General features: G+C 41.2%; 1 protein-coding gene across 2 annotated transcripts; it reads left to right on the top strand.

Annotated features, from left to right (window-relative positions):
- Positions 1 to 364: 364 nt before the first annotated feature.
- vegfc (vascular endothelial growth factor c) lies at positions 365 to 13,943 on the top strand. Of its 2 annotated transcripts, XM_058074549.1 has the most exons (8): positions 365 to 766; positions 3,299 to 3,512; positions 4,815 to 4,854; positions 4,936 to 5,005; positions 5,255 to 5,394; positions 7,676 to 7,800; positions 8,646 to 8,970; positions 12,118 to 13,943. In XM_058074549.1, the coding sequence occupies exons 1-8, from the start codon at positions 662 to 664 to the stop codon at positions 12,224 to 12,226; spliced, it is 1,128 nt and encodes a 375-aa protein (XP_057930532.1). In that variant the 5' UTR covers positions 365 to 661; the 3' UTR covers positions 12,227 to 13,943. The 2 variants fall into 2 exon arrangements, with proteins under 2 accessions (XP_057930532.1, XP_057930531.1); XM_058074548.1 differs by having other exon boundaries at positions 366 to 766; positions 4,815 to 5,005.
- The last annotated feature ends 1,663 nt before the right edge of the window (positions 13,944 to 15,606 follow it).

Here is a 15,606-nt window from a genome sequence, read left to right as displayed (position 1 = left end):
ATAAAATAAATCATCTTTAAACCCTGGTGCAATTGCGACACCCTGTGGTAATATCCGGTACAGACTGCTGACGCCTATTCAACTGAAGGTTGAAGTGCAAGCAAGTCAAGCACAGGAAACCTCCAACTTTTTCACGGTGATTGTAATTATTCAAATGATTCGCTAAATGGCAGCATTTCCCTTGTTCGATACAAAAAGCGAATCTGTGACATTGTATAGTTCCAAACAAAATATAAAGATTTAAAGAGTTATCTTCTTGAAACCAAAAAGAATAAATGACCTTGGCTTTTGTTTTGAAGGCGCACTGTCCCTGTTCCGGTATAAAACAGGATGCCAGGCGCTCTCAGACCTTTATTGAGGAGACTATTCAATTATATTTGGACCGGATGTAAGTGTTTCTATATGAGCCGCTTTCCGCTCACAGCGGGATACCAGCACGCAGTCATTGACTTGAAAAGACGTCAGCGCATACACGGACAAAGAAGACAAGAAGACAAGAAGACAAGAAGACAAAAAGACCAAAAGAAGGCTGGAATTTATTCAAGACAAATGAGACAATTACGTCATCGGCACGAGAGGGGCGCGTGCACTCAGGGTTTGTTATAAGTGTTTTTTTTTAATGATCGTTGGATTACAAAAACGTTGTTGGACTTGAAAAAAAATGCACCTTGTGGGAATAACTTTCTTCCTGGCGTACCTGCTTCACACCGACTTGAGTTACTGCGAATATTCTGATGAGGATGAAGAGGAGCACGTAGATGAGGCGGTAAGTTGGAGAAATATTTCACAGTATTTGAGTCAACATCCATCCGGCTTCTATACCGCTTGTCCTCACTAGTGTACGGGGGGGGTATGCTGGAGCCTATCCCAGCTGACTTTGTGCGAGAGGCGGGGTACACCCTGGACTGGTAGCCAGCCAATCACAAACAATATTCGAGTTAACATAACACATACATGTACATGTATGTACCTCCTATGGATGAAAACACTGCAGTCAAGAGACAGTGATGTGTATTTCATATGTATTGCAAAGTTTTTTGTGTACATTTGTGTTGAAGTTCACACAAGTACACAAGTACACAAGCTCCTGAGTGCATGTTTTCTCCAAATATCCATGAATTACAATTTTTACAACATGTTTTGAAATGGTGACTTCCAGCTACTGTAGGTATTGCCATCACAATTCATCAATCACAATTTGGCCATTTTGAGACAAATTAGCGAGTAAGGAGTGTGATTTGGAGATGAAACTAATTAGCATGTTACAGTCATGTTCATGTAAATCACTGAAGGCGTTCTCATGAGTTGAATACACACAGGAAGTGTTCAAAATCACCAATGGCAGCCTTTATGGAATAAGGTTAGATTTTTCTTTATAGGATAGCGTATGCACATCACATCAACAAGCAGCTGATTTCAGCCATTTCATCATTTATAATGTTTTATTTTCATGCACCTCATAACCATAACACTAACAATAAGACATGCACACACACACACACACACACACACACAAGCCTCACTTATGGACATTGTGGATGTCGGACCCTCCTGACACTCATGGCTTCTGTTTCTGACAGTTTGAGGAGAAACATCCACGAGTGTCCTTCTCATAGTTGGTTGGTTTGGCTTGGTCCAACTGCTTTTTGGTGGGGGTTCTTCTCTGGTCTGTCCTCTGATATTTCAACCTTTTTTAATTTTTAGTTTCAATTTAAGAGGAAACTCCAGAAATGCCACTTACCAATATGTCAGTTAGTTATTTGATGATTGGTGGAAAGGCCAAAAAAATGCATATCAATTTTTGGAAATATGGGCCATTATTTAATTCATTCATTCATTCATTTTCTACCGCTTTTTCCTCACGAGGGTCGCGGGGGGTGCTGGAGCCTATCCCAGCTGTCTTCGGGCGAGAGGCGGGGTACACCCTGGACTGGTCGCCAGCCAATCCCAGGGCACATATAGACAAACAACCATTCACACTCACATTCATACCTATGGACAATTTGGAGTGGCTAATTAACCTAGCATGTTTTTGGAATGTTGGAGGAAACCGGAGTACCCGGAGAAAACCCACGCATGCACGGGGAGAACATGCAAACTCCCATTATTTAATTATTTAGTATTAATAATAATAATAATACACAGTTAGAATTTGTACAGTTTTTGCATGTTTATGTTGTTTGTTTCAAGCGCAGAGCTGTCCCACTGTGTTTGATGGTCCTTGAACGTACCATCTAACTGTATCACACGCTGCACAGATAGACTGCTATACTGTATTGTTCCCTGTTTTTCTTTCATCTCATATTCATATCTCATATTTGCCATCTCTGTGTGGAGTTTGCATGTTCTCCCCGTGCACACGCGGGTTTTTTTCCAGGTACTCCGGTTTCCTCCCACATTCCAAAAACATGCTAGGTTAATTAACGACTCCAAATTGTCCATAGGTATGAATGTGAGTGTGAATGGTTGTTTGTCTATATGTGCCCTGTGATTGGCTGGCCACCAGTCCAGGGTGTACGCCACCTCTCCCCCAAAGACAGCTGGGATAGGCTCCAGCACCCCCCGCGACCCTTGTGAGGAAAAGCGGTAGAAAATGAATGAATGAATTTACATTTAATCCAATAACAAAGATATGTACATTTTCACGTCACACCAAGCTCATCCATGTAGACCAGGGGTGGGCAAACTGCAGCCTGTGGGCCACATCAAGCCCACCAGAGGTGGTCACGGAATTACACAAGGAGACCCGCGATCCAGCATGACCTGCGGGCACTTGTAATTAACATTTTGTTACACATTATGTTTAGACCTTAGTAGTTGTTAATTACCCACGTAGTTGCAGTAGTTGGCTTATGTGATGTGTTACCTCGCTGTGGATGTGTTTTGGATGGATAGGCTCCAGCACCCCTGCAACACTTGTGAGGATAAGCGGTAGAAAATGAATGAATGAACAAAGTTAGAATTTGCATGTTTATGTTGTTTTTTCAAGTGCAGAGCTGTCCCACTTTGTCTGATGGTCCTTTGATGGTCCTGTAAGATTTAATGACCTTATTGAGTGCTAATGTAAATATGTGTCCAGTCCAGAAGCTCAAGTTAATTCATGCCAAGATGTTATAATCTTCTCACTAAAAAATATATCCTACTCCACTGGCTCTCCATGCTGAAGAGAATCCACTCCAAAACCCTGCTACTCAGTTACCAAGCACTCCCTAACAAATTGTAATTACATTTTTAGTTTTTTTTTTTTACCTCTGCTGACTTAAGACTTTAAATACGATATGTTCTCTCTTTGTTTCAGGACTCCCCAGCATTGCCAGACATGGAACAGAGGTTGCGCTCAGCATCCAGTGTTGATGAACTGATGCGTCTCATGTACCCTTTATACTGGGCTGCTCTGAAGTGTAGATCCAAACTACCGTTTGCCGCTACGTACAAACTGTCCCATCGCCTGAGCCCACAAACGGACGAGACAACCTTTGCTGCTGCCTACCTCAACTTGGACGTTCTGAAAAGTAGGTTTTGGGGTTGCTGTTCTGCTTGGGCCTTTGTCCGGCACGGATGACGTAACCTGGAAAAAAACATTTAATCTAAGCAAGGAATAATCAAGTGCACATATGAGGCGCATCGTAGATTTTTGAGAAAATTAAAGCCTTTTAAGTGTGCCGTTTCGTGTGGAAAATACAGTACAGTTCCCATGATGCTTAGCGTGCACTACTAGGAATTAGGTCCGAATTATCGCATGTTTTGCTAAAGTCACATGCAGTCATCATGTTTGGATCTGACAACTTTGATCAAATGTAGAGTTATTACATCTTCTGCTTGGATATTAACACTGTACTACAGCGTTAGCAAGCAGCATTTAGTTCTTACCTCCGCTGCCCCAGTTGCTGTATGCTAACATGCAAAATGATTTAGTTTAGCTTAGCAGGAACATTACCCAACAACATCATTCCTGCTGGCAAACATTATTTTCTTCAATCAGATAAAACAATTTATAAGCCTTATTTAGGTTATGGGCACGGCGGTCTGGTGGTTAGTGCGCAGACCTCACAGCTAGGAGACCAGGGTTCGGTCCCCGCTCTCGGCCATCTCTGTGTGGAGTCTGCATGTTCTCCCCGTGCATGCGTGGGTTTTCTCCGGGTACTCCGGTTTCCTCCCACATTCCAAAAACATGCTAGGTTAATTAGCCACTCCAAATTGTCCTTAGGTATGAATGCGAGTGTGAATGGTTGTTTGTCTATATGTGCCCTGTGATTGGCTGGCCACCAGTCCAGGGTGTACCCCGCCTCTCGCCCGAAGACAGCTGGGATAGGCTCCAGCACCCCCCGCGACCCTCGTGAGGAAAAAGCGGTAGAAAATGAATGAATGAATGAATTTAGGTTATGCTGTTTTTCTGGATTTTATTATGTCTTTGTTACAATAAAATCAGCACAGGATCAAATTATTATAATTATTTTCCCCACTGTTTAGTTTACTAATCATTTGAGGGAAATTAAGGATACGGATATGCATTTTGTATATTATGTTAAAAAAGCAAAACCATATTGAACCTCAACAGTGCAAGTCCCAAAGATCGACTGGTAGATTGTAACATATTTGACCTTGTAACACTAGGTCACATGATCCCAGGGGAAACGCTGGAATAGGCAAATTAACCACAGCAGCAACATAGTTGGAGCCAAATTAACTTGTGAAGAACAAACCAGTGTTTATTGATTTAATATGTTTTTTTTAAACCATATAAACCATATAACCCCCCCCCCCCCCTCCCCCCAGAGCCAGCCATTGATGAAGTGGATACTTTGTGTGTGCAGGTATAGAGTCAGAGTGGAGAAAAACCCAGTGCATACCCAGGGAAGTGTGTGTCGACGTGGGCAGGGAGTTTGGTGCACCCACCAACATCTTCTATAAACCACCATGTGTGTCCGTCTACAGATGTGGAGGATGCTGCCACTCAGAGGACAAACAATGCAGGAATATCTCCACTGGTTACCTCAGCAAATCTGTGAGTAACTCTTCAAATTTTAGTCTGAAAAGGGAAATATCTACTAGCAGTTCTTTGTATTGCACATCCATGATGCCAGACTTCATCTGATACACAATATAAACACAAATAGACACACATCTCTCCCACCTTTAATGGACGCTGGTGGTCTTCGTTAATGAGGTCATGTTATAAGAGGGTATTATGTGTGTTTTATGTGGCGCCGTATTTGTATAATTCTTTGCCTAAATGATCTTTTTCATATTGCAGATTTTTGAGATCACAGTCCCTGTCAGTCAAGGCACCAAGCCCGTAACCATCAGTGTGGCCAATCACACGCAGTGCAGGTGTTTGTCCAAACTGGACATGTACAAACACGTCCACAGCATCATCAGGAGAGCCGTGCCCCAGTGAGTACTACACCATGATTTCACATCGGGGGGTACACCTACAACTACAAGTTCTGTGTTTGGTCCCAATACAGTTTATAGATTGGAAAGCGTGTTCGTAAGGAACATACTTTTGTGGGATGGTACGTTCAAGGACCATCAAACACAGTGGGACACCTCTGCGCTTGAAACAAACAACATAAACATGCAAAAACTGTACAAATTCTAACTGTGTATTATTATTATTTATACTAAATAATTAAATAATGGGAGTTTGCATGTTCTCCCCGTGCATGCGTGGGTTTTCTCCGGGTACTCCGGTTTCCTCCCACATTCCAAAAACATGCTAGGTTAATTAGCCACTCCAAATTGTCCATAGGTATGAATGTGAGTGTGAATGGTTGTTTGTCTATATGTGCCCTGGGATTGGCTTGCCACCAGTCCAGGGTGTACCCCGCCTCTCGCCAGAAGACAGCTCCAGCACCCCCCGCAACCCTCGTGAGGAAAAGCGGTAGAAAATGAATGAATGAATTTACTTTTAATCCAATAACAAAGATATGTACATTTTCACGTCACACCAAGCCCATCCATGTAGACCAGGGGTGGGCAAACTTTTTGACTCTCGGGCCGCATTGATTTAACAAAATTGACAGGGGGCCAGACTATATATTTTACGCATATAATTCTAACAGTCCACCTGGAATGATTGTATCTGTAAGTGTCATGCAACCTGCTATGTATATGTGCTTGTGTCCTTTTTTCAGGAGCACTTTGTAAACAGCAGATCACATCAAATAAACAAATCGATTAAAAAAAAAAACTACCTAAACCATCAGAGGTTATCTAAAGCCATGATGTCAGGTTGTATGTTAAGTTTGGAAAGAACGTGCGGGCCATATTTAAACACTTGGCGGGCCGGATGTGGCCCCCGGGCCGTAGTTTGCCCACCCCTGATGTAGACCATCAAGCCCACCAGAGGTGGTCACGGAATTACACAAGGAGACCCGCGATCCAATGTTTTAGCATTTGTCACAGGACTACCCAGCATGACCTGCGGGCACTTGTAATTACCATTTTGTTACACGTTATGTTTAGACCTTAGTAGTTGTTAATTACCCACATATAGTTGCAGTAGTTGGCTGATGAGATGTGTTACCTCGCTGTGGATGTGTTTTGTTGTTTTGTTGAACTGCGAGTCAAAAAGTTTGACCCCCCCGATGTAGCCTACATGCACAGACTTTTGGAATTATTGTTTATACATATTTTTTTTTAAGCCAGCCTCTCAAGCTTTAAGAAAAAAATATGTTCTAATTGAATTACCTATGTTAACAATAAGCGAGCGAGCTACCGGTCGATCGCGGAGGTGGTACTGGTCGATCGCTGGTCGATCGCGGCGTGACATTAAAAAAATATCATCCCAGCATCAATGCCGTCACTTGATTGATATACAGGGCAGCCATTCAGATGACAACTGAATGTTGCCCTTCGGGCGACCAATCAAATCAAACAACGTCTCTAAGTGCAGCAGAACTTACGATGTCAGCCTATCATCCATCCCCGTTACTTGATTGACATACAGGACAACCAGTCAGATGACAACTGAATTTTGACCTTTAGGTCACCGCTCATGCGTAAACAACGATGCAAAGTGCTAAGCTAGTCGGCGAATTGCGAGATTTTAAAGCCCTCGCTAAAGTTTATGGTCACTAAAATGAGTGAAGGAGCTGGACCAAGTAAAAAGGCAAAAACTGGACCAAGTAAAAAGGCAAAAAACATATCACTTCCATACGGATATGGAATATCATACGGATATTATGATACGGATATTATCCATGACTGATAAACATTTGGAAGTGTGCTTGAGGCTGGCTATCAGCAGCTACTGTCCGGACTATGCATCCCTGGCTGGTTCAATTCAGTGCAAGTCATCAAAGTAAACTCAGGTAATTACAAAAAATGTTAATAGTTAATTATGTGTGTTTTGCAATATTGGCTCATTTGGTTATGTAAGGTACATCAACATACATTGTACGTACAAATAATCCTCAATACATTTGAAAATAAATAGATGTTTTGCATTTTTGTAGTGGGTAGATCATTTTGACTCGGTCATTTTAAAAGTAGCTCGCATGCTGAAAAAGTGTGAGCACCCCTGCATTATACTAAAGCCAATCCCACCAGAGGGCGGATGCAGGTTAAGATGTTCCAAGACTTTGTAATCATATACAGTACATACTCCACACCACATAGTTTAATCTTGTAGTAGGTCATTTTTTCAAAACAGTTTAAATGTTTGTCGAAGGTGCCCAATAGCCAATCAGGCGTGTGCCCAAGATGAAGACTGGAGCAGCACACGGTGTCGATGTGTCAACACGGCAAACAATCAGAGTCCATCATCGTCCCTTCTGAGATCGCCCCAGGAACTCGGTGAGCTTTTGCACGTTTTCTAATCAAGATGCTATGTTTACTTTCTGTGGTCTCATCTAATAAAATGTGTGGAATCCTGACTGAAAGTCTCTGTCGTTACGATAATCGATGAGTTGAATGATTGTAAATGGAACTGACATCCATGTACGTACGTACGCATGTCTGCTCGTCTCTCTGAGCCACACAGGCTGGATGACAAGAGGGTTCACTCTGCATCTGTCTGTGTGCATTGGTTCTACAGTAAACCTCGGATATATCGGACTCGGATATATCGGAAATTCGCTCACAACGGACAGATAAAAAAGAACAGATTTTTCTGTAATGCATTTCCAATAAAAATTCATTGCATATATCGGATTTTTTATAACGGATTTCGCCTATTTCGGACAAAATCTCCAGTCCCGTTCCAATGCATTTCCATGAAATTTCCCTCGCATATATCGGATGACCGCATCGTGGCGCTCCGATTCGCCGAATCGTGACAGGCCGCTATACGACGTCATTTGCAGCGTTTGCAGCGTTGCCTGCGCGTCCAGGTACATTGGAAACATAGTCAAGGAAGTGCCTTTTTATAACGGATAAAATCCCATTTACGCATATACCGGATATAAATCTGATATATGCGTAAAACTGACATTTTCCGGTATACGCATATAACGGATTTCGCTTATATCGGACAAAACCAGTGGGAACAATCCGATATATCCGAGGTTTACTGTATAAGTGGAATGAACGGAGAGAGTGGGCTGTCATCGCTAGCAACACTAGCTGCTACCCTAGCTGCATGAGCTAGCATACGCTAACATGAATGACAGTTATATAAATACAACTGTCCATCTCTGCAGACATATTCCCAGCTGATGTGTGTGGCCCGCATAAGGAACTGCATGTGGAAACCTGTCAGTGTGTATGTCAGCGCACGGATCCGACTCCAGACTGCGGCGCTCACCGTCACTTTGACCGCAGTGCTTGCCAGTGTGTGTGCAACACGGCGCCGACCCACCCATGCCCCCAGAACCACGTCTACGACAAGGAGACCTGCCAGTGCACATGCAGTAAGACCTGTCCAAAGCACCAGCCACTCGACAAGACCAAGTGCTCCTGCCAATGTAACCAGTCCCCCACTAAGTGTTTTCTAAAAGGGCGCAGGTTTCATTATGCTACATGCAGGTAAGATGACAAAGCGAAATCATAAAATAACATTATTAGACATTTTCGTGATACAATGTGACAGTAATTGTCTACTTACTTCACACAAGTCTTTAAATGATCTAATGATGATGATTTAGGCATACAAGACTGAGAAAAGACAACATCATTTCTGTTTTTTCTTAGGTAAGCATGTCTGAAACAAATAAATCACACCACACCATACCATACCATACCATACCATACCATACCTGGGCTTGGACATCAACATCTCCAGGACCAACAGTGTGGTTCTCCTGGGATTTTTTACTGTTTTTTTATTTCAATTCCTGCAAGTAGTTTTGGCTACATTTGGTTTACTTGTGGGGCGGCACGGTGGTCTAGGGGTTAGCGCACAGACCTCACAGCTAGGAGACCAGGGTTCAATCCCACCCTTGGGCATCTCTGTGTGGAGTTTGCATGTTCTCCCCGTGCATGCGTGGGTTTTCTCCGGGTACTCTGGTTTCCTCCCACATTCCAAAAACATGCTAGGTTAATTAGCCACTCCAAATTGTCCATAGGTATTAATGTGAGTGTGAATGGTTGTTTGTCTATATGTGCCCTGTGATTGGCTGGCCACCAGTCTAGGGTGTACCCCGCCTTATGCCCAAAGACAGCTGGGATAGGCTCCAGCACCCCCGCGACCCTCGTGAGGAAAAGCGGTAGAAAATGAATGAATGAATGAATGGTTTACTTGTAACAAAATAAGGGTTTCATCAAGGGTGTCAATAATATATTATTTATATTTATATAAATACTCAATATATTTATTTATATTATATATATTTGTCATTTTATGAGATTTTCAAATGTAAACATCATCTGTGTAAGTGTACTCCTGTAAAAAGAAACATCATGACATTTATATTGAAGTTGAATACATTGGTATTTATATGCTGCTTTAAAATAGCCATTCAAAAAATTAATTTGATTTTAAAATGTCCTGGAGATGATCAGATATTTCATTAAAAAAAATTGTGATTAGCACCATCATTAAAACCATAAAACTTTATAACCATGCCTCTTAACAGCATCAGAATCGAAAGTGGTTTGGAACTGGAATCGGAGCGGGGAATCTTCATTTATTTTCTACCGCTTATCCTCACAAGGGTCGTGGGGGTTGCTGGAGCCTATCCCAGCTGTCTTGGGGCGAGAGGCGGGGTACACCCTGGAACCTGAATCATTCCAATTGAAACCATGGCCAACCCTTACCATACCATACTACACCATAACATACCATACTACACCATAACATACCATACTACACCATAACATACCATACCAAACCATAACATACCATACCACACCATAACATACCATACTACACCATAACATACCATACTACACCATAACATACCATACTACACCATAACATACCATACCACACCATAACATACCATACCACACCATAACATACCATACTACACCATAACATACCATACCATACTACACCATAACATACCATACTACACCATAACATACCATACTACACCATAACATACCATACCACACCATAACATACCATACTACACCATAACATACCATACCACACCATAACATACCATACTACACCATACCATACCATACTACACCATAACATACCATACTACACCATAACATACCATACCACACCATACCATACCACACCATAACATACCATACTACACCATAACATACCATACTACACCATAACATACCATACCATACTACACCATACCACACCATAACATACCATACCATACTACACCATAACATACCATACTACACCATAACATACCATACCATACCATACTACACCATAACATACCATACTACACCATAACATACCATACCATACCATACCATACTACACCATAACATACCATACTACACCATAACATACCATACCACACCATAACATACCATACCACACCATAACATACCATACTACACCATAACATACCATACTACACCATAACATACCATACCATACTACACCATAACATACCATACTACACCATAACATACCATACTACACCATAACGTACCATACCACACCATAACATACCATACCACACCATAACATACCATACTACACCATAACATACCATACTACACCATAACATACCATACCATACTACACCATAACATACCATACCACACCATACCATACCACACCATAACATACCATACTACACCATAACATACCATACTACACCATAACATACCATACCATACTACACCATAACATACCATACCACACCATACCATACCACACCATAACATACCATACTACACCATAACATACCATACCATACTACACCATAACATACCATACTACACCATAACATACCATACTACACCATAACATACCATACCACACCATAACATACCATACTACACCATAACATACCATACTACACCATAACATACCATACCATACTACACCATAACATACCATAACATACCATAACATACCATAACATACCATACCATACCATAACATACCATACCACCACACAACTCCATTCCATACCATCCAATGACGTGTGTGATGAAAATTAGTCTCCATTTTTTTAGTCTTGAGTTTGTGACTCACACGTCACAAAGTGTTGGAGAACTAGAGGATACCACTAATAGAAGATCTGGCTGTGCTAATGACCTTTCCTACCTGTCACTTAGCTATTTCCTGTCCCAGCACAGGAGAAAAAAACAATACACACACACACACACATATACACACACATATACACACACATATCCGTCCAATGTGAGCCTGTTTACAAAGTGATTTATGTGAATCAGTAGAACTGACTACTTTAGTGTTTTTCAAGTGTACTTGAGTATCATGAAGGGTGTCCAGGTTCATTTGCACAATCCGTATTGAAACATAACAGAGAGAAGACAAAAGGGAAATGTATTGCTGGGTTGAGAGGCGGACCACGCCACTTCTGGTTTCTGGATGGGGCAATCACCTCAATATGCCCACTGCTGTGGTGCCACCAGCTAAAGCAGATGTTCGAATATTGTCCAGGTTCAGAGCTGAATTTGATGGAACTATTGGAGAGAACCTGACCGGAAAGAACAGACTGTGATTATTAGAAATATAATAATAGTTATAATAATAATAATTTTTCTCCTTGCTTTCAGTTGTATCAGGCCTCCATGTGAAGTCAGGAGACGAAGGTGTGAAGCAGGCTTTTTCTTCAGCGAAGAAGTGTGCCGCTGTGTACCGTCCCACTGGAGACGAGTGGACTGACCGCCACGTTGTAGAACACCTAAAGCTGCCGATGGAAGACGGACCAGGTCCTCTTGTCCCGTGGACTGCAATGGCAGCAATTTGACTTGGATGAACGTGAGTAAGAGCCCGTCCGCACTGCGGCGTTTTCGACTTGCACGCTACCTTTGTGAACCGATGCCAACACAGCGGCTGCCTCTTTGTCCTCTGGAGTTGGCTTGGATGAGCCGATAACACGCTGCGTGAAATCACCATATTATTGGGACTTCTACGGCAAAACCAGCCAGTTTTTGGCAACTGTGATGAGCAGCTAAGGATCTTGGATGACAACTTCTACCAGATGCTTCAAAACCAGACGCTAACTAGGCGTGCCACCACACCCGATGTCCCTAACTAAGACAGACCTGCTTCTCAAATCCTCAACAAATAACAGATTTTTCTCTCATCTCTATAATCCTTATGGCATTAAGATGGATATCAATATAAACAAATGGCCGCCTCCACATTAATTTATCTTTAGTTATATTATCTTTATTTATTTATAATACAATAGGCAGAATTTTTGTATTTTAATCTAAATTGAATGTAATTACAGAATAAATGAATAAACCATGATACTGATAGTCAGGAAAATAAGTATTCGATCCCCTTTCCAACGACATGAACAATACATAATACATATGGAAACATTCATTAAAAACTCTAACTTCCTTTGTTTTTGATGAAGTGGTGTAAGTATTTGATCCCCTACCAACTAGCAAGCATTCTGACCGCCACTCCAACTTTCAACTCATTCTGTGGATAACAGACCCGATTCACAGAAACAGTGACTTTCATTCAAACCTCTCCACCACCCGGGCAAGACCAAAGATCTTCCCAAGAAGTAGTCATTCATAAATTGAAGAAATCACCGTCGCTCTGGAGCTCAATGCAAGATTTCAGCTGGTGGGGTAAGGACGATTGGGAGACAAACGAGGGACCAGCCCAAATTCCAAGCAAGGAGCTGATCAATGACATCTGGAATGGACCAACGTTGACGTTGATGAATGACGTTTGGAGGAAGGGAAACGTGACTACGAGCCCAACAAGCCCGTCCATACTGGCGAACACGGAGGTGGAAACGCATTGTTTCTCTGACAAAAACCCTTCCGGAGTTGTTGAGACGACAAGAAACGTCTGACCTCCGTGACCTCTGACCTCTTCACCAAGTACATATGCTTTGCTTTGGGGTGAAATCAAATCAATCCATTTTTTTAACAATGTCTCTGTAGCAAAAAACCTATCATAAAATATTATGGACAGTTCATAAATCAACAGGAACACAAAAACTTATTTTGTTTATCCACATTTTATATCATTACAGAATAAATAATGAAGCTAGTATATTTATGTAATGTATTGCACTACAAATATATTTATAAAGAATTGTTTTGGATAGAGTGATGACATAACGGAATTCATATAATACAGCAAATACTACACAGAATATTTTGATGAGATTTTTTTGTATTGTATTTCTAGCCTCAAATAGCTCATAGGAAAGGTTTGACTGACAGTGTTTGAAAAATCTCCATCCCCGTTATTACCTATATGTTTTTGTTTATATTTTTGTTTGTTTGTGTTCAAAATAACTTGAAATGTTCTCAATGGATTTGGACTTACGTCGTCTCAATTGTCTTGTAAGAAATGGATGGAATAATTTATTGAAGGATGTTTTAACTTCTGTAGATTGACACATTTTGCCTGATTAAAAAGTTATGATAAAACACTTTTTTGCTGTGCATTTTATTATTATTATTATTATTATTATTATCAGCAATGCTCGATCTGGAAGGAATTCAACTTCTGTCCAAGCTGATCATAAGTGATTCCCAAAGGAGGACTTAGGGTTAGGGTGGTCATGTTTGGAGTTTGGGGTTAACTCAGGGATGTCCAAACATTTTCCACACTGAAAAATGAAAGGAGGCCACTTTGATATTTTGTAAACCACCCAATGTAGTTATACGAATATATTATATACAAATTTATAGAAAAAAAAGTCATTTCACCTTCCAAGATTTTGTTCCCATAATATTTTCATTTTATTCCCATAATCGAACACCAATCTCATTTTCCAAAAATGACAACCATATTTCGTTCTGTTTGGTTACACAAAAAAAGTAGTTTCTCTTTAATATTTCAACACTATGCTACTAAAATGACATTATCTTCTCTCATAATTATGAGTTTATGAGAATTATGAAAATGTGATATATCGGTTCATAATGGTATCGGATTTTTGCCGAATCTTGAAAACCGATATTAAAAAATGCTGTATACAACACATGTGTTTTTTCACCGTTATAGATATGACAATAACATGAGAAGATGCTCCATGTGTCAACAAGCCGGAGTTTGTGTATGTTTTTGTTTTAGTTTCCAGGAACTCAGAGCTGGAAATGTTGGAAGTTCAGTAAACAAACACTTGGAACGCACACACATACCACCTCAAGACTCTATAAGAGGGAAGGAAGCGGACAGAATTAGCCAGGTCTGCTGATGGAAAGATAAGATGTTGCTGGATTGTGATTGTGTGTATGTGTGTTTGGGCGAGCGAGAGAGAGAGAGAGAGAGAGAGAAAGCAAGTGAGCGAGACCCTCACACGGAAGCAGACAGAGAAGTTAAAGCCACAAAAACAGTTCACACCATATGTTACCGTTAAGTCCGGTATTAACAATCCCACTCCCTTCCTGCCATTCAAACGCAGTATGACTTACGATCTTTGTGTGTGTGTGTGTGTGTGTGTGTGTGTGTGTGTGTGTGTGTGTGTGCGTGCGCGCAATGGAAACTGATGAGATAGAGGGCAAGAGAACACACACTTATTGTTAAGAAGTGGGTGTGTTATCACCGTGGAACATGAAAGAAATGTTTTCAAGGTTCTTACAAGCGGCCATGTTTGTGCAAAAATCAAAAAAGAACATTTAGTGGAAGAAGAATACTTTTGTGCTTTTTTGTTAACATTTCAATTTTAACCTCCATTATGTCTCCAAAGTGTGAGGCGCACCCACATTTTGTGGGTTGTGCGTCAAAGAAAAGGAAAGTGAAAAGCGTAGTGAAATTAGACACGGTAAAAATGGAAAAAACGCTGAACAACATCGGTATGCTTGGTCCCAGCGGCTCATTATTCAGACTTCCAATAATCCTGTCTCTCCCTTGCTTGCAACGCCCCTTCCAGTGTGCAACGCAACCACAGGGATAAAAGTAAGGAGTTCCCGATTATTATTTTTTTCATTGTGTTATCTTACATGACCTTGGTGTATTATGCGTACAGTTAGGTGTTTATTTAGGTATCGTTCAGGTCTAACTCTCGACTAACGTCGCCATCGTAGGAACGGAACTTGGACTTGGACTGAAGACGTGGC

This window comes from Doryrhamphus excisus, chromosome 1 (assembly GCF_030265055.1).
Source record: "Doryrhamphus excisus isolate RoL2022-K1 chromosome 1, RoL_Dexc_1.0, whole genome shotgun sequence".
Lineage (NCBI taxonomy): Eukaryota > Metazoa > Chordata > Actinopteri > Syngnathiformes > Syngnathidae > Doryrhamphus > Doryrhamphus excisus.
This window is presented reverse-complemented; position numbering and strand designations above follow the sequence as displayed.

What these genes read in the sequence shown, in the direction of transcription:
- vegfc (XM_058074548.1), top strand. Translation starts at nt 662, where the DNA reads ATGCACCTTGTGGGAATAACTTTCTTCCTGGCGTACCTGCTTCACACC. An exon ending in AGGAGCACGTAGATGAGGCG is followed by an intron (nt 767 to 3,298) that starts GTAAGTTGGAGA and finishes TCTTTGTTTCAG; the next exon opens with GACTCCCCAGCATTGCCAGA. An exon ending in TTTCATTATGCTACATGCAG is followed by an intron (nt 8,971 to 12,117) that starts GTAAGATGACAA and finishes CCTTGCTTTCAG; the next exon opens with TTGTATCAGGCCTCCATGTG.